The 19,954-nt window shown below is 42.3% G+C and overlaps 2 protein-coding genes across 2 annotated transcripts; one reads left to right on the top strand and one right to left on the bottom strand.

Annotated features, from left to right (window-relative positions):
* The first annotated feature begins 294 nt into the window (after positions 1 to 294).
* On the top strand, positions 295 to 2,859 carry LOC127531385 (caspase recruitment domain-containing protein 8-like). Its single transcript, XM_051940597.1, has one exon. It carries the CDS (start codon positions 407 to 409, stop codon positions 2,135 to 2,137), a length of 1,731 nt encoding a protein of 576 aa, XP_051796557.1. The 5' UTR covers positions 295 to 406; the 3' UTR covers positions 2,138 to 2,859.
* Positions 2,860 to 7,377: 4,518 nt separating this feature from the next.
* Positions 7,378 to 19,954, bottom strand: LOC127531384 (NACHT, LRR and PYD domains-containing protein 3-like). The gene is made up of 10 exons (XM_051940595.1): positions 19,877 to 19,954; positions 18,868 to 19,046; positions 18,413 to 18,563; positions 15,873 to 16,156; positions 12,050 to 13,850; positions 11,791 to 11,958; positions 11,172 to 11,345; positions 9,985 to 10,158; positions 8,303 to 8,476; positions 7,378 to 8,071 (listed from the first exon to the last, which is right to left on the bottom strand). The coding sequence occupies exons 3-10, from the start codon at positions 18,532 to 18,534 to the stop codon at positions 8,059 to 8,061; spliced, it is 2,910 nt and encodes a 969-aa protein (XP_051796555.1). The 5' UTR covers positions 18,535 to 18,563; positions 18,868 to 19,046; positions 19,877 to 19,954; the 3' UTR covers positions 7,378 to 8,058.

Genomic DNA, 19,954 nt, shown 5'->3' with positions numbered 1-19,954 from the left:
TTTGTGGGAACTTCAAAAACGGTTGTTCATGTCGATTCCAGGTTTTTTCAGTTATTGTGAAATAAGTATTAAAAAGAGAACATTAAATATTGAACAGTTAGTGAGAGTGGTTGACAATCCAGTTGTTTTTTTATTTGTGTTTTTTATGATTTCAATTCTAATTTCTTATTATATTTTCTTTATTTTTTCAATGTATATATCAATTCAGTTCTCTTATCACTCGGGTAGAAGGTGTTAATGTTGGCTGTAAAAAGTTCTCATTATTATCATGGTGTGTTCTTTTTAGTGTGAAGAAAGACAAAGAAAGACAAAAGAGACAAATACAAATCCAGGACTGGGGCTGAAGAGTCAAAAGAAGATTTTAAAAAACACTGACATACTCAGAAAGTCTGACGTGAATCTCAGGATGACGAACATCAGCGACTGTGGATCATCTCCATGCTTCTGTTGCTCCTTCAGCTCCAGATGTTCTGTCTCAGAAAGTTATGAACTCAGAGAAGCAAAGCCGGAACGTGAACAAACAGAAAGAGAGACGTCCTGGTTCAGCAGGACAGCCAGGAGGATCAGGAGACGTCTGTCCAGAGTTCAAAGACATGATTCTCCCCCTCACATCATGAGACCTACATCTCCATTCTGTACTTCGCCCCATGTTGGAACACTTGCTGTTAATGAAGATTCATCTTTTAGATATGAAGTTGAATCCGTATGCGATTACTCTGACTCTGACTTTCACATGTACGCACCCAGTTCTATGTTTTTCCCGTTCGAAGCCCAAGTTGTTTCTGGTCCTGTAGAGCTGCAGACTGAGGATCTGATGGAAATGGAGGATTATGTTGGAGCTGTGAACTATCCAGTCACCAGCATCCGTCCACCTCATCATTTCCACATCTCCTCCTCAGGTCCTGATGGGAGTCCAAGAGGTTCCAGCAGCGTTCCTGGTTGTGTCAGCATGCCTTCACTGAGTCACATCACCTCTGCAGGAAACAACAAGCCAACACGAGCTGCAAGCTTACCTGACATGAAGCTGCAGAGCAGCTTTGAGGAGTTCACCCCTGATCTGAGTGAAGACGATGAAGACCATGAAGGCTACAGGTTCCAGTGCTCCTGTCCAGGCCTGTATCAGTGCAGCGTGACCGGCCTGGTGTTTGACATGGAGGGAGAAGGAGACGTGGTTTACAGGACGGTCCCTTGGAACAGGAGGCTCCTGGTCCAACATCACAAGAAGCCTGCAGGACCTCTGTTTGACATCAAGTGTGAGCAGCAGTCTGTGCGTCAGCTTCACCTCCCACACTGTCAGATCCTCCCCACAGCTGGATTCCTGGCAGTTGCTCATGTGAAGGATGACGGCGTGGAGTTCATCAGCCCTCATAAGATCACAGAAACTCACCTTGTTATCAACATCAGGGGCTTTTCTGGTTTCGGTAACGTGAAGGATGAAGACTCTCCCCCTGACCCGGTCCGAGCGTTGGTTCTGCTGTTCTACAGGCCACCAGATGATCCAGACGTCACATCCATCCTCAATGTCTTGTTGCTGCCAAAAAACGTTTCCTTGCGAGATGTGCAGCGCACCAGGAAGAAGTTAGTTGGAGAGGAGAGGTACATTGAGACGTCCCCACACTGTAAACTGCTCCCAGATCAGGTCTACACTCTGTCCACTGCACCTGAAGACGACTCGGTTCTAGTTCAGCCAACAGAAGCTGAATTTGAGGAGGACTGCTACGACAACTACTTCCCAACGTTCCAGGTGTTTCTGGAAACAACCATGAAACATATGAAGCTGTTTCTGAGAGACAGCAGCTCCCAAAGTGTCTGGGACAGACGAGTCTGTCTTTCCTCTGCTGGACAAATAAAGTCCTGTGGAACAAACGCTCCAAATAAGAAGCTGCTGGACGTACGGAGCAGCTTCATCGACGGCACATCAGGACCGGTTCTCAACAGTCTGCTGGACAAGCTGCTGGAGAAAAAGGTGTTGACCGACTCTGAGAGGGAGTCAGCAGACGTGATGCCAAACAGGAGAGACAAAGCTCGTTTTATTATCGACACGGTGAGGAAGAAAGGCGACACTGCCAGTTCAGAGATGATCGAGTTTCTGTGTGAGCTTGATCCCTTCCTCTGCGAACATCTGGACTTGATGTAAAGCAAAATGAAGAGATGGACTAACAGAATAATGTGCATTTTAAAGGTTCAACATTGAACAGCAGCATGAACAGCATCCCAAAACTGCAGCTTCAGCATTAAAATGTATATCACAACTAGATACAGATGAGACAGTGTCATCTACATTAAGACTGAACAGCACAGGCCCCAGGATTGAGCCTTGTGGGACAGCTTTTGCAGTTTTCACAAATTGTGATCAGAGGTACGAAGGGTTCAATATGCATAGAAATTTAACTCTGACAGCCATAAAATTTAGTGAGAACCATCACCATTAATAAATGCCTCAAACAGAGTCAAAAAATTTGAGAAAAAAAAGGTGCACAAGTTTCAAACAAGGGTCGTGTTGAGGTCCCAGAAAGTTCCTGGAAATGTATGTATAGGGATACATCTATATTGTCCACTAACAATACAGTCTTTGGTCAACATTTCACAAACTGTTTAGTCCTCTAATATTAATAAATATAAGTATAGCATATGGTAAGTCAAGGTTCTATTTTCTTTTGGCTTTTTTCACACAAAATGGTGATGTGGATGCCAAAAACTGGTGTGCACAGTTCTCTATATATTGGTCAGTGTTTGTCATTTTAGATACCAGCCACCATCTCAGATTTTCTTTGGCTTACTTATTTGTTATCTGGCATGTAAAAATAAGTTCGGTAAAATACTTTGTCTACTTTTTCTCTCCAAATATTATCAGTTCAATTCAAGTCTGTCTTCTTGATAATGGTTGATATTTGCCCTGAAAAACACACCGTCTGGCCCTGAACACTGAGAGGACAACACTGGTATAATCTACAGTAGTGACCCAGCTTCTGTCATACAGCTGTTCTGGACTAAACTGTGTAATATGGTGAGAACGTACCATCAAAACGATCAGCTTTCTACAGTACAGCATAGATGTTGGCTGATTGTCTTTGTTTGAATGAAGATTTGAAGGTTTCTAACAGCTAAAAACAACAAAGCAAACCGCACAAAACTGCATCGTCACAACAGAATCTCCTTTGGTTTCGTTTGTTTCTCTTTCTGCCCTCGTGTTATCTTTTTTTTTTACACATTTCCACCATGTGTTTGTACATTTTAATACTACAAATGACAAATATTCCATGTTGTTATTTTTCATTATGAGAGAACTATGATGTGATTGCTGTAAATGAAGTTCCATAACAAAGAGAGAGAGACAGAGAAATGATTCAAAAGGAAACAGGATGTGATGCAGTGAGTCATACAGAGTGAGTTATGAACAGAAAAAGAGTTTGTCACCTCTTTAAAAAATGGTTATGTTGGTCAGAGCTGAAGCATGAAGTGGGACAGTGCCTGCTTATATGTGTCAGTCAGCAGCAGGTAATGAAACAAGACCATATTCAGAGTAATGTGACCGTACGTGTGTGTTACTGAAGCATTATGATGTGAAAATGTTTGTGCAGAGCTGTGAAACTGGACCTCATTCTGTATGTGTGGGAATGGAACTAACTGGACTCAGTGTTCAGAACCTTCGCTTCACTACACATCTGTTTTAATGGTCTGATTTACAAATATTCACTCTACAAAACTGTTCTGCTTTTCTTCTTCTAACACCAAATATGATTCTGAGAGTTTAAATACACTGTCACTCTGTGATTTCAGAGTGTTTTCTCACTGCTGCAACATTTCCCTGTTATTTTCTAACACATAATCTTTGTGTTCAAGTCAATAATGAACAGTTGTGTCGCCTCAGTGTAGAGCTGCCCAACATGCTTTAGAAGGAAATGGTTTGTAATAGAGGGCTAATTTAAAGAGTCTCTAAAATAGATTCATCTTTCTATCTGTGTGTTGCTAAACTTCATCGATGTGAACACGACACTGTTTGCTGTTGTTTGTCTCGTACTTACCTGCAGGAAGTTTGTATTTCTGAGACACACATCAAACACTGACTTGTTGAAAACTTCTAATAGTGGGACCAAAAACATGTCGTGTCTGCTGCAGTGTGTCACTACAGTAGGCTAACATGGACGTGACACTGTTTGCTGCTGAACAACGACTGAAACATTTTTCTAGAGACAGTCATGAAGCTGTGAGTGTTGGAAGAGGAAAGCGGCATCAAATTTAAAATTTTACAGAAATAAACTTATTCTATCTTTAGTTTTGTATGTGTTAAATCAAACTGATGTGAACAGTTAAACTACTTACATGTTCTGGAGGTCTTTATGGGTAACTGCTCTTTCCTGCCCCGAGTCCAGAGTTTCATCTGATGCAGTCTCTAGATCGACAGATACAATTTTAAAAGCTCGCTCACCCAAACTGACATTAAAAAACACTGATGAAAACAAGTCTTCAAGGCAATTTTCTACATGATTATAGCAGCAGATCTTCATAAATCAGACTGATTCTTAGTTGGAGAACCACTGGTCCAGCTGTCCTGCTCTCTGTCATATTAATGTGAATTATGAACTGAGCACAGAAAGAAAGCAGGTTGATTATAGCAGGCAGCACAGCGTCTCACACTTTAATGTATTTTACTTTAAAGTAGCTTGAATATGGTTCAAATTAAAAGCTAAAAATTTGTGTACTGAGCCTCCACTGTGTGCAGATCCAAACATCAACTGATACAGACGATTGTAGTATATTATAGACCCTCCAGAAAAACGCGAGTATGCGATCGCATGAATTCCCGCATTAATCACCAAAATGCCGCTGATTATGCAGGGGTCAATTATTTCCCAAAAGGCCGCATAATCCCCACAAAACAGCGTACAATCCCCGCAAGAATCTCACATTTCTATGGAAAAAAAGCGAAATATGCGGGTACCGCTTGATTTCACAATTTCTGCATAAAATGAGAAAACTCTAACTGATATAAATGGAGTTGTGAGTTTTTATGTGACGCCCGGCCTGACGTGATCAGTTCACGCATTCACACACACACACTAGAAGCACGAGCTGATGCGGAGCACGGCGCTCAGAGACAAAAACAAGAACGGCGAATGCTCAAAGATCACATTTACCTACGAATATTTCAGCCAGAGACCGGGCAAAACAGTACCCAGATTTAGTGCACGAAAGTAGGGGGAAACCCCGTGCAACATCGAGTGAAGGAGCGCACCGGGGTGTGTATGCCTGTGTGTGGTTAAACCCTAATTACAATTTGTTAAAAAATGAATAGGAAAGTGTTTTAACCTCAGTAAGGGATGTGTGTGCTTTTTCCCAGTTCTTACATACTTCGCATCTTTTTGCATATTTCACAACTATTCACATACTTTGCAACTTTCCGCAATTTCCCCGCATAAAATGGCACAAAAACCCTGCATATTTATTTGCATAATCAAGGATTTTAGCCCGCATAATCAAGGATTTTTGGCCGCGTTTTTCTGGAGGGTCTAATATTACCATCAATTTAATGATGTCAGATTAACTGCTACCTTTTTAAATTTATAACTGATAATGTTTTAACATTTACTTCACATGTTCTTTACCCAGGGTTGATAAAAAAAAAGATGCTACCACCAGGTTTGTCCTGAGTCCTTCACACTGTAAACCTGCTAACAGCTAACTACATCTAAATTAGTTTATTGACTTCAGTTAACTAACATTTATAATAATTAACACACATGTTGACTCTGTTTGTGCCCTAAAATCCAACATTTAGCTCCACAAACAGCTGCACAGTCCAGTTCACTGAAAACACTAGTGATGTTACACTCGAGCCAGTTTGCTCGACACAGTGCCGAGCTTTTGAAGCGGAAGTGTTCCGAGACGGTGTTTCGATCCCTGCTTCAGCACGCCCACAATCACGTGACTATCGAGAGCCAGGTCTCGTTACGTCACATCGCGTGTCGCGGTGCTTCGCGCGAACTTTGAAGGGGTGGGACATTTCAATCTGTCCAGGTCTTAAAAGGCATAGGGGTCTGATTCACTCCTCAAATTGTGGGTTTTTGAGAGGAGGAGATCACGCTAGCACATTTGCCATTTGTCATTTTGAGAGAAGTTAGGGATAGTATACATTTAGTTAGAATTTAGTTTAGATATATCTAGTTGCATTAAATAACACACAGATACATATGCATAGATTCACTCATACACACACATAGATTCACTCATACACAACACACATGCATTCATAGAAACACACTATACATATATGCACACAAACATACATATATAACGTTTTAAAATATTTATTGCAAGTACAAAGTAGTGTGAGACAAGCAGTCCTGAGGCTTTTTCAGTTTTTTAAACTTAGATGCAGTTCTGACACGACCAGCAGATGTCACTCTTCTGGTTGCGTCAAATGCTTCGAAGCAATGTGTCATTCTTGAAGCAGATGTGTCAAAGTGGTTCATTGCTTCATGAAGCTTCGATTTCACCAAACACGTTAGCGAACAGGATGCTAACCTAGCTAACGGAGCTATCGGCTTTTTCCGGCCGTTAGCAAGCTAACTCGTCATAAAGCCTCCTGAATGAGTCCAGGTTGTCTCAGTCAAACTTTACTGAACCTTCCTGGAATAAAACACCATCTTCCTCACCTCAGCCTCCTTAGTTTCTCCTCCAAAAAGAGGTTTCATTTTCTTGTCCTCCTTCTTCTCCTCCCGCCATCTCTCCCGAGAAGCTTCCAGAAGACGTTAGATAAGCTCAGTGCGCCTGCGCACACAGGCCGCTTCGCCACAGTGTTTCTGGATTCAACAAAAGTCGCTCAGTTTGTCATTTCAAGTCTGTATTTGTTCACACTTTGGAAAGCGAAATTGTCTGAAGTCTCTTTTCTCTCTGCTTTCTAACTGGCTTCATGGACGTATATTTGTCGTCTCCATCAGAGATCGGGACATTGACAGGAAGTCAGAGTCCCACTGAATGTCAACATAGAACACATGAGACAGAAACACAGAGCTGCATGTTGGAGTCTCAGCTCAGTGTTGATGCAGCAGCGCCACCTGCTGTCCAAAGCATCAAACTAGCAGCTCAACTCACATCTCTGCTTCTGTTTCAGTCACATACCAGACATCCTTCATGTCCACTGCTGTGTGAGGCTTCTTCTTGCTGTCTGACAGTCTCATAGCAGCCACACACTCATTTTCCTGCATCTACAGCTCACCGCAGGACCAATAACACACAAAACACACACAGTCACTACAAAAACATGCAACACAGCTGTGGATGTTTGTCTCATTTCACCTCATGTCACAGATAGTAAATCACAGGAGATAAAAATACAACACAACTCAAGCAGTTCAGTGAACAACAGGATCACAATTCAGTTTCCACTCAGGTTTATTTCTGCTCAAACTGCTGCTTCCTGGAACTTTGTTATAAACCTGCAGACTGAAATGTGTTGATTTTCACTTCAACTGTCACATCACTTTTCTTCTGCAGCTTTCAACAATTTTCTGCAATAAAAACACACAAAACACTTCATTCACTCTGTGGGAACAAACAAACAAACTGTATTAAGTGTGTTAAAACTGACTGTTGTTGAAATGTCCAGTCAGTAAATCCTGCTGAAGGACTTCAATCTTTCATCAAGTCAGTCTGTTGAAGCAGTAAATCAGCACTGTGGAGAAATACAGTCAAACTCTCCCTGCTGATGAGCATCATGATGAAATGGGAATATTTACAATGAGAAGAAAACCAAAGAAACATATTTACACTGATCCAGCTGTGATGAAGGAACAAATTGTCCTGTTGCCTCCATTCAGTCTGTTGTTCACTGAAGTCAAACAGAGTTTACTGATTTTACACCAAAATCCAGAGAAGATCAACATGTTTTACTCTGTTCAGACTCCTCAGGGAACCTGTGATTAAATCCACTTTGTTCACATTTTATCCTCTGGTTTCTGTCTTACAAGTTGTTACAAAAAGTAGTTCTTCACATCTTAGTCCATGTCTGGATCTTCAGGACACACTTCATCCTCTCAGCACTCACTGTCCTGATCATCACCACTTCCAGCTGCAGAGAGAAGAAGAAAGAACAGAGGAGATCAATGAGTGTTTTCAGAGAATCTCTTCATCAGCTGTCAGTCAGTGATGCAGCTCATCAGGATAAAGAGCAGCAGCTGTGGAGTGAAGCCAGTTTCCTCTCAGTTCTGATCTCACAGCTTCACAGGAAACTCTGGATCTTTGCTTTGATACTAAACTGTGTTCAGTAGAAAACTGAGACTGACTGGAACCTTCTACTGACCTCAGAGTCTTCAGGCTGCAGTCTGGATTCTTCACAAGATCATTCAGATGTTTCACTCCTGAATCCTTCAGGTTGTTTTTTCTCAGGTCCAAATGTTCCAGATGGGAGGGGTTGGACTTCAGAGCTGAGACCAGAGAATCACAGCTGATCTCTGTCAAATTGCAGTTCCTCAATCTGAATAAAGAATAAAAGATGGAGATAAAATCATTGATGATCAATCAGATCTGTTCTTAACTACCTCAGCGACCTCTGCCACAGATATTTCAACACCTAAATCTCAAACACCATGCAGAGTGGCATGATTACAGTCACCTTTACTCTTATGTTGCATAACTGTACAGTGGATTTGTTTACCACACGTCTTTCAGCAATGGCCTCAACAGGGAGAAATGTTGGTGGATATGAGGTGTCTGTTCAATGCAAGCTTCAAACATACACTCGTTTTCCATAAAAATGTCTGTCTGGATGGGGATGAAGCCAGGAAACTCCTGCAAATACATGTCTAAAAGTCTAAAATTCATCGTCCAAGCTGTATATGACATGCTACCTAGTCCAGCTAACCTGAACGTCTGGGGAAAGAGTTCTAACATGTTCTCTCTGTTCAGGAAGTGGGACGCTGGAAAACATTCTGAGCTGCTGCCCAGCAGCCCTTGGTGATGGGTGCTACTGCTGGCATCACGACCAGGTGTTGAAGACAATGGCCAAGACCCTCTCCACTGCAGTGGCCAAGAACAAACACATCTGCAGATCGCAGATAATACCTTTTGTGAAAGCTAAAGAGAAGCCATAATTACAGCCAACACCAGTTCCAGGTCTTTTTACAATTGCTTCAAGAGACTGTACAACACTCTTGTAACAGTCGGCCGTATTGGAAAGAGATATTCTTTACCAAGGGAAGATCTTGACTTTCTTAACAGGTCAATCACATTTCGCTGTCAGTGTAGATCTCTTCTGTGAGTGGTTATGAAATAGGATGTAACAGCAAGACTTGTGTGCCTTTGTACCATCCCGTATTAGCTCATAAGTTTCAGTTGGCATGTATACGGTCATACTTCTTGGGCAAACCACATATCGCAAGAAATCATCACAAAGGATGCCTGTCCATTTTATCAAGGAGGATAAAATCTTTGGAATACTGTTTGTAAAGACAGTGCGTGAATCAATGCCAAGAACATTTCCAAGCATCCACATTTACTCTCTGATGCACAGATGAAGTGATGTGATGACAGAGTCAGAAATCTTGAAGGTGATTTGCCATGACATAACCATCATCGCAAAAACTTTCACCAACAAGTCTTCTGTTTTTTTTGAAGACTGAGTACTGTCAATCATGCCATGACTCGTTGCATCCGATGGATGTCCTGAGTGATGCTAGTCAGGAAGGTCAGCTCTGCCACGCCATCGAGGTCTGAAGTCTCATTCCCCCCTTTGCCCCACACACCACTCAACCCCACAGATAGGGTCAGTTTCTGACTATTTATGGCAAAGACAAGCTTGGAGTCACAGCCTGTGAACTGCTGATAACGGCCAGGAACTTGGTAGGTTTTCGGTAACTCACGGGGCCGATAATCTGGCTGTTCAAGCAGTAACATTAACTGATGGAACTTCTGGATGAACACAAGCTTCAGTTGTTCATTTAACATTTAAGATTTACAACGGTAAGAGACAGACAGTGAACTGACCCCAGATACTCCAATCTGCAGTCTGGATTCTTCAGAAAACCACACAGATGTTTCACTCCTGAATCTTGCAGCTTGTTGAAGCTCAGGTCCAGATGTTTCAGATGGGAGGGGTTGGACTTCAGAGCTGAGTTCAGAAAATCACAGCTGATCTCTGACAAACTGCAGTTCCTCAAGCTGAATAAAGAACAAAAGATGTGTATAAAATCATTGATTATCCATCAGATGTGTTCAGGTTCTCAATGTTCAGATCAACATTACTTTGTCCTCATCAATCAGCTTTTCTCTAAGAGCAGAACAGTGACTTTGTCCTTCTCTTATTATGGATCATCATCATGTCAGCCTTCTACACACATCATCCACATGTCAGCACAACATTCATCCACCTATTTATGTCCACACATCAATAACGTGCTGACCTCAGTCCACTCTCTCATTACAGGATTAATACTATATTGATACTTCAAACGCCTGCAGAAATGATTGATCTGTGTGAGAGAGAAGGATCAATATCAATGATCAGACATTATCAATGAAATCACATTAAACAAACAGAAACAAAAGAATGATGACTAGAAAAGCACTCAGAGAGTGCAGACCTCCACCAAGGATAGAGAGGAGAACAGGAAACCCATGCAGTAAAGGATCATGAGCTGGAATTGAACCTGCATCTCTGACACAGTTCTGTTTACAAATCACCTTCTTAACCAGTTGAGCTATCTGGACACCTTGCTCCAATTTGTTGGACGACATACTAACCTATGATGTTTCTGTCATATTGTGGACCACATACTAAAACATACTAAAAAATTCAAAGTGATCCAGAATCCAGGATCCTTTCCGGATTGCCACCAAAATTAAATCAGCTCTTCCTCTTACCATAGTGTACATCCCCTCAAAATTTCATGTGAATCTGCCCAGGCGTTTTTGAGTTATCTTGCTAACAGACAGACACACACACAAACGCCGGGTGTTACATAACCTCCTTGGCGGAGGTAAATACATTTTCGGCAATTTCTGCAATAAAACTGTTCTTTTGTCATAACAAACTAAATTTAGGACAAGAAAACAGAAAATACAGCAGCAGATTTACAGATTCATCAACAGACGTTCTGGATGAACACAAATGAGCTTCAGTTGTCATTAAACATTGAAGATCTACAACAGTAACAGACAGACAGTGAACTGACTCCAGATTTTCCAGTCGGCAGTCTGGATTCTTCAGAAAACCACATAGACATTTCACTCCTGAATCCTGCAGCTTGTTTCTAGTCAGGTCCAGATGTTTCAGATGTGAGGGGTTGGACTTCAGAGCTGAGATCAGAGAATCACAGCTGATCTCTGACAAACTGCAGCTCTTTAATCTGAATGAAGAATAGAAGATACAGATAAAATCATTGACGATCCATCAGATGTGTTCAGGTTCTGAATGTTCACATCAATAACATCTGCTGACATCAGTCCACTCTCTCATTACCGGATCTACATCAAATACATCTGCAGAGTGGATCCTGCAGGGCAGCAGTGAAGCTGCTTCACTCTCAGTCTCTGGATGATTGTAGCTCAGCTCTAGCTCTCTAAGATGGAAGTTGGAGCTCAGTGCTGAGACCACAGTGACCATCATCCAGGAGACTCAGGAGAGAAGCTGCTGCACTGGAGGATCCACACTACAGGCTGGACAGTCTCGGTGATCAGACAAGCTGACAGCCTGGAGTCACACAGATAGAATCAGCTCAAGAAGAAACAAGGAAAATCCAACCTGAACCCAAAGCAGGATTTAATTGAATTGTTAAACAGCTTTACTCTGACCTGAGAGTCTCCAGTTTACAGTCTGGACTCTTCAGTCCAGCAGAAAGACTCTTCATTTCTGAATCCTGCAGCTTGTTTTCACTCAGATTCAGTTCTCTCAGACTGGAGGAGCTGAGAACTGAGGACAGAGCTTCACAGCTTCTCTCTGACAGGTTACAGTCACTAAGCCTGAGGAGGAATTAAAATGAACACAAACAGAATATTTCATTCATCATGAACAAAATAAAACATTTAGGAAATGTTTCATGATTCCACATACTCAGCTTTGGTGGAAGCTTTGACCACTGGCAGCAGCCTCACAAGAGCCTCCTCTGAAGCAGAGTATTTCTTCAGGTCAAACTTGTCCAGATCTTCTTCTGATGACAGTAAGATGAAGACCAGAGCTGACCACTGATCAGGAGACAGTTCATCTGTGGACAGACGTCCTGATCTCAGGGACTGTTGGATCTCCTCCACTAGAGAAACATCCTTCAGTTCATTCAGACAGTGGAACAGATTGATGCTTCTCTCTGCAGACACATGCTTCCTGATCTTCTTCTTGATGTACTCCACTATTTCCTGATTGGTCTGTGAATTGCTACCTGTCTGTCTCACCAGACCTCGTAGTTTCTTCTGATTGGATGGCAGTGACAGACCCAGGAGGAAGCGCAGGAACAAGTCCAGGTGTCCATTTGGACTCTGGAAGGCCTCGTCCACAGCTCTCTGGTAGAAAGCTGCTATTAGATCAACTTTCTTTTTAAACAGTTTAGACAATCGAGATGTTTGTTGTTCTTCCAGAAGGTTGATTCCAGAGTTGATGAAGGTCTGATGGACATGAAGAGCAGCCAGAAACTCTTGAACACTCAGATGGACGAAGGAGAACACCGTGTCCTGGTACAGTTCACTCTCCTCTTGAAAGATCTCTGTCAACACTCCTGAGTACACTGAGGCTGTTCTTACATCGATGCCACACTCTGTCAGGTCGGACTGATAGAAGATCAGGTTTCCTTTCTGCAGCTGCTCAAAAGCCAGTTTTCCCAGAGATTCAATCATCTTCCTGTTGTCTGGACTCCAGTGTGGATCTGTCTCTTTTCCTCCTTCATACTTGACCTTCTTCTGTTTGACCAGAACCACCAGGAAGTGGATGTACATCTCAGTCAGAGTTCTGGGCAGATCTCCTTCCTCTCTGCTTCTCAGCAGCTTCTCCAGAACTGTAGCAGTGATCCAGCAGAACACTGGGATGTGGCACATGATGTGGAGGCTTCGTGATTTCCTGACGTGAGAGATGATCCTGCTGACCTGCTCCTCATCTTTGGATCTCTTCCTGAAGTACTCCTCCTTCTGTGGGTCCGTGAACCCTCTGACCTCCGTCACCATGTCCACACATTCAGGAGGGATCTGATTGGCTGCTGCAGGTCGTGTGGTTATCCAGAGGCGAGCAGAGGGAAGCAGATTCCCCCTGATCAGGTTTGTCAGCAGCACATCCACTGAGGTGGACTCTGTAACATCAGTCAGGACCTCATTGTTGTGGAAGTCCAGAGGAAGGCGACACTCATCCAGACCGTCAAAGATCAACACAACCTGGAAGTCTTCAAACCTGCAGATTCCTGCTGCTTTGGTTTCACTGAAGAAGTGATGAACAAGTTCCACCAAACTGAACTTTCTCTCTTTCTGATTATTCAGATCTTTGAAGGTAAACAGAAACATGAAGTGGATGTCCTGATTGGATTTGTCCTCAGCCCAGTCCAGAGTCAACTTCCGTGTCAACACGGTTTTCCCGATGCCAGCCACTCCCTTCGTTATCACTGTTCTGAGTTCTTCATCACTTCCTGCTCGGCCTTTAAAGATGTCTTCTGCTCTGATGCTTCTTTCTACTCTGTCTGATTTCCTGGATGCTGCTTCAATCTGTCTGACCTCATGTTCATCATTGACCTCTGCAGTCCATCCCTCAGTGACGTACAGCTCTGTGTAGATCTCATTCAGAAGGGTTTTCTTTCCTGCTCTAGCGATCCCCTCAGACACAAACTGGAACTTCTTCTTCAGCTTAGACCTGAGTTTGTCTTGACATCCAGTAAGAATCTCTGAATGAATAAATACCAAATGACACAAATGAGAAAATACTGCACAAGAAATAAATGATGGAAACATTTTCTGATAGAATGTTTCATGGAAAAATCATGCGCTATCAATCAATCAATCAAATTTTATTTATAAAGCGCCTTCCAATCGCCAAAAGGAGCACAGAGTAAAATAAAATAAATAAGTAAAAACATTTTAAGAAACACACAGTACTAAAAGGAGCTAAGCCTCAAATGCTACACGGAACAAGTACGTTTTCAGACGACATTTAAAAACATTTAGTTCATTGAAAAACATTTAGTTTGTCACAAGGTTGTCACAAGGTAGGAAAGTATGGTGGAGGATTCAAACACACACCGAGACCAAGAAGTGGCACAGGTCCCTTTCAGTCACTTCACCCAGTACAACACATATAGTGGGAGATATAAAGCCCTCATGTGATCAGCTTGCCCTGTGGAAACAGCTGTGCCTGATGTGTCTGCTGCCCTAGTCAGGGTCATTTCTGATGGTCTGGTGGAGCCCTCTATGGGGCAACAGTGTGGTAGGCTGTCAAACTCTAAGCTTCCGTCCATCCTTGATACACATTTGTCCTACCTCCCTGATGATCGACGTGAGGACATTGTTAGTCTGATTCACGCTCACCCCACTTTGTTCGGTGATGTGCGTTCCTGCACTCATGTGATTGAGCACGATATCAATGTTGGTGGTGCTACCCCCATTAAACAACATGCATACTGTGGAAAAACGTGAAAAGATTAAGAAAGAGGTTGAATACTTGGTTGAAAAAGACTTGGCCAAGCCCAGTTGCAGCCGTTGGAGCTCTCCGTGTCTGCTAGCTCCTAAGTCTGATGGTACCACCTGTTTCTGTTCTGATTTCAGGAAAGTTAACATGGTTACTGTGTCTGAATTATTCCTGCTGCCTCGCATGGAGGATTGCTTTGACACCATTGATCCAGCAACATTCATCACAAAGTTAGATCTATTGAAAGGCTATTGATCAGTTCCACGAACCCCCAAAGCTGAAGAGATCTCAGTTTTTGTTACACCTGACCACTTCATGCAATATACAGTGGTGGCATGTGGGATGTGGAATGCACCTGCCACCTTCCAACGGTTGATGCAGATTGTGTTGGGGGATGTGCCAAACTGTCAAGTGTATCTTGATGGTGTGGTGGTGTACTCAAATGAATGGACCAGCCATGTCTCCAGTCTGAAGGTGGTGTTTCAGCGACTTGCTAACTCTCAACCTTGCTAAGTGTGAATTCGGTAAGGCTACGGCAACCTACTTGGGGGAGCAGGTGGAACATGGACATGTCCATCCAGTGGATGCAAAAGTTGCTACAGTGTTGTCCTACCCAGTCCCCACTACCAAGCGTGCTCTGAGATGGTTTCTGGGCATGACAGGGAATTACCATTTTTTTTGTAAAAACTTCTCGGTGGTTGTTGCCCCCCTGACCAGGTTGTGCAGTCCTGGAGTGCCATTCCACTGGAATGATGAGTTTCAGCATGTCTTTCAGGCTGCAAAGTCTCTCCTCCGCAGTGTCTCTGCACTCGCTGCTCCTAACTTCCCCCTGCCTTTCAAACTACAAGTAGAAACTGGCGTCACTGGAGCTTCTACTACAAGGCAATAACAGAGATGTGTGCCATCCAGTGAGCTACTTCTCTGCCAAAGTCAAGCACCACCAGCTGAACTACTCCACTATTGAAAAGAAGACACTCCTGTGTCTCCTGTGTGTGAAGACATTCAGAACTGACTAAATCAGAAAAATTTCCTCATTCTATCCAGTCATCATCACAAGGGTAATGTTTAATGTTCCCCCAAAATCTGAGAGATTTAGTCCAACCTCATTAATGTGTGATGTTTCCGCAGGGACACGATGGATGAACGGTTTGTTCTGCTACTGTGGATTTCTTTGGTCCTGTGGATGGTTCTGCCAAAAGTGTCATATTTACTATCAGTCTAATGTCGAGCTATTGTAATTGATATCCCTACAATATCCCATTTTCTTCTTTCCCTGACTTACCTGCAGGTTTTTTCATGGTTTCTGGGATGTTCTGCACCAGATCATTCTTGGATATCTTCGCCAACACCATCACAGTGACTTTCATGGTGTTGATACAGTAGGTCTTCAACATTTCATCCACTGTGTCCATCCTGTCTGCATTCTCCAGGTCACACTTTGGGATTGCTGGGAAGTCTTCTAGCGCCCCCTTCTGCCACAAGAAAAACTTGAATTCTTTGAACTCCTCTGCCCCTAAATCCTGCAAAATCCCCAGTAGGACTTCTGGAGGTGTCAAGATTTTTATCCTGTAAAGATTCAAGAGGAATGAAAAAATAAATCAATGATGTAAAAATGACCACATAGTTTATTTTATGCTTCATCACCATTCAGCATCATTGGAGCAGCAGTTTAAAAGCTTCATTAGCAGCTGAAACTGCATCAGTCTTTGTAATTTACAAAACATCAGCAGGACTCTTGCTCCTATAAATCACAGAAAGTTTGAACCTGTGACCTGCTGTAGAATCCACTGACTCAGAAAAGAGACAAAAACATTGTTCAAGTCTTTCACTGATTTTCTTTTTCAAATGTCTCAGAATCACATATCATGAAAATCTCTGAGCTCAGATTTATAAACAAAGGTTTAACATTGACTGTTAGCAGAGCTCCATGAATAGAGTCAGACATCAGACTCTCGGACAAAAAGTGGAAATAAAGATCATGTGAAGTTTTCTTATAGTTTGAAAAGTTAAAAGATGCTGGCATGTAGAGAAGCAGCGGCTCAGTGCTCTCCCTTTTGATTTACTATGCACTTTAAAGACTTTAAAGATTCTATTCTATTCTAAGTGCAGAAATGTCTTAAAGTGTGATACCAGTGATGGCCAGTAGGGGCTGTCTCCAAAAAACTCTGGTTCCAACAGACTCTCACTCAAAAAGCAAAAACTTCCCCCATGAAAACTCAAATCAATCACCTTTTCCATCACTCATTCTAAGTTTTTTTTTCTAACTTCCTGATCAGTGTTCTGGTGTCCATCTGAAGATAATTCCATAATGAAATAGAAATAAGGACTGACAGGTGTGTTTGGGGGCGTGGCCTGCTTCATTGACCGTCTGGTTGGGAATAATTGAATGAAGCAGCCATGATGTTCATTCACCGTCAGCTCAAGTCTCAGCCCGATCTCACGAGGATTCGTGAAACTGTCACGTAAATTTTTGTTTCGGTTTCGTGTGCACCAACACGATTTCGTCATGTTTTTCGTGCCGCTCACCACGAAATGCGCACCAATGTATTTTAAACGGCGGACTTTTCGTGCCACTCAGAACGTATTTCAAAAGAATGTGTATATTATATTTTTAATGTAAAACCGCGGCGAATCCAACGCTATATTTTGCATGACATCGTCCCTAAACATAACCCTAACCATAACCCTAACCATAACCTAACCATAACCTAACCATAACCTAACCATAAGTCGGTGGTACACTTACCAATTTGCATAGGAATTTCAAGAATGTCCGGCGGCCGGCGGCCGCAAACGCAATCACACAAGCAGTATACGCCGATGGACAGCTTAGATCGTCATGAATCCGCCGGTATAAACCACTTTCAGATGTGATTACCACAGCGAAAAACATTTCGTGGTGAGCGGCACGAAAAACATGACGAAATCGTGTTGGTGCGCACGAAACCGAAACTAAAACTTACGTGACAGTTTCACGAATCCCCGTGAGACCGGGTTGCAAGTCTCATCCTTGCTTTGATTCAGATGGAGCAGCAGTACATTTTACACGGTTTTACTGCTCATTGGCTTGTTTTAATGATGACTTCTCCTTCACTTTAACTGCACTATCAGATCCTCAATGGATACCCAGTTCAGTAAGTGAATGTTTATTTTCCTAATGGTTTACAATTTTAATGTACTTTACATTCAGTTTTAGCATTAAATATAAATGTTCAGTCCACCCCAGAATTTGAGGTTCTTTTACCTGTGTGTTTAGATCAGTGAAGAGACCATTAGTATCACAGACATTAACTTTCTACCTTCATTAGGCAGTACTGAACACCTGCTGTGTCTGTGAAGATCACAGTTAGTCTGCGTGGTGTTGTAGGGGCCGTTAATGGCTTGAATTCATGATTTTTAACATGAAAGAAGAGCAGAAAGGTTGGATTTTAATTTAATCACTTTACCCTATTTAAGGGGGGTGATCCAGGGAGGTGGAACGCTGGGAGTTTATTCATGCAATCAAACTTCAGCTTTTCAATTTTCTGTTTACTGCTGATGAAATGTCTATCATGGCTATCGTTTTAGTGACCAGATCTAATACAGATCCATGCAGACAGAAGAACTCCTTCATGTCTTTATCAGTCACTTTTATGTTGCAGCGTTTTCAATACAAACAAGTTTCTCTGTTGGGAAAATAAACTGATCTTGAACTTCCTCCTTGAATCTCTGTTGTGTTTGTGGTAATGCAGCAGTTAAGTGAAGCAGATCACACAGCAGCATTTTAACCTCCTGCTCTATGAGTCTTTATCAGGTCAGTTTACAGCAGAAACAGTCTCTTACTTTGTGTCTGAGAGTCCAGGTTCTTTCCTGAAGTCTGGAGGATCTTTGTCATTCTTCATAGACAGACGGTTAGATGCTGGAGGCTCTGATCCGTCCTCTTCCTCCAAATCACTCGTCTTCATCGCTCAGTCTGAGAGTTAAACCAGCAGCACTGAGTGACACACAACACAAGAATCAGGACAAACCAGTCTGTTAAAGATTCACACACAAGACAACATACAACACACACAGTCTAGAGTGTAACGGAGAAGTCAACTCTCCTCCTCACAAATTAATAGATGATTATTTTCTACAACGGTCCACAAAGAGAAACAGCTGACCCAGAACCTCTGACAGGAGAAGGACGATTATGTTGGATGAGGGCTCACTTTGTTTTATAACTTCTGCTTTGTTGACTGTAAAATAAACTCTGAACTCACTAATAAGTTTTATTGTTTCCTCCATGAACTCTGTACCTGGATCAGCCAATCACCTGTTGACTGGAAACCACATGATGATATTTACAGTCACAGCCCTCAGACCTTCATCAAGGAAGTTTCAGAGATGAACTCTGGACAGTAAAATGACCCTGTGGCCCCAAAACTGATGATTTCTGCTGCAGGATTTCACCGACGTTTACAGTAACAAGGATCATCTGCTGACCAACAGAAAGAGAAGAAAAACTGTGAAATCATGCAGATGATCTGAGGAGAAAACAAGAAAAAAACAGTTCAGCCCACAGCAGAACACAAACCAGAAGTCCTGTGTTCTGTTCTACAGTGGATTCAGTGAAGCTAATGGCTAACTACAGCTAACTCAGATTCATCAGAGACATGATGCTGCTGCAGTTGTTGTTCACTGAAAGAACAATGTTGTCATTTGATAAACATCTTTATTATTAAGTTATCAGGTTATTAGGACCAAACTCTTTAATGTCAGCTGAGGTTTCATATACAGGGACAGTAAATGAAATGTGTTGTCCACTCTGGTGCTCATTCAGATGGACATCATGTATTTGAGACGTCTCTTGGCTTGAACAAACAACGGTCTTCAACAAAATATTAGCACTTGATTTCCCTGTTATGTACTGTTTCACAATTTTCAAAAAAGTGATCTGGATCTGCACCAAGATCTGCACCTCCTACTGGAGGGTGTAATTATGCTTGAACCAAATAACTGGAAGTTTCAGCTGAATAAACTGCATAGAGTGTGAATACATGTACAAGGTTTATACTATATATGTATATAAACACAAAAAGAATATCTTTCTAGGTGTCACACAGTAATCATGATAAGACTCTTCTAGAGTCAAACCCAAGACTTTCAGATCAGGAAGTAGAACAAACACACAGAAGCCAGTGTGTAACAAAGCCAGCTGACTCTCCACCTGCTGAACGAACAGATCGTGATTTTCTTCTACGGTCCACAGAGACAGCGGACTGAGAAACTCTGACATTAAAAGAAGAATGTTGAAACAACACTCACCTGGTTTTCAACTCTGTAAATCTCTATCAACTCTAAAACGGACTCTGAGCTCACTGAAAACTTTCATGTTCCTCTTCT

This window comes from Acanthochromis polyacanthus, chromosome 20 (assembly GCF_021347895.1).
Source record: "Acanthochromis polyacanthus isolate Apoly-LR-REF ecotype Palm Island chromosome 20, KAUST_Apoly_ChrSc, whole genome shotgun sequence".
Lineage (NCBI taxonomy): Eukaryota > Metazoa > Chordata > Actinopteri > Pomacentridae > Acanthochromis > Acanthochromis polyacanthus.
This window is presented reverse-complemented; position numbering and strand designations above follow the sequence as displayed.

Bases quoted from the DNA above. Each gene is read 5' to 3' on its own strand.
- LOC127531385 (XM_051940597.1), top strand. From the start codon at position 407: ATGACGAACATCAGCGACTGTGGATCATCTCCATGCTTCTGTTGCTCC.
- LOC127531384 (XM_051940595.1), bottom strand. From the start codon at position 18,534: ATGAAGACGAGTGATTTGGAGGAAGAGGACGGATCAGAGCCTCCAGCA. The intron at 13,851-15,872 runs GTAAGTCAGGGA...TTATTCATTCAG, and splicing joins AACCATGAAAAAACCTGCAG to AGATTCTTACTGGATGTCAA. The intron at 11,959-12,049 runs GTATGTGGAATC...ATTCCTCCTCAG, and splicing joins AAAGCTTCCACCAAAGCTGA to GCTTAGTGACTGTAACCTGT.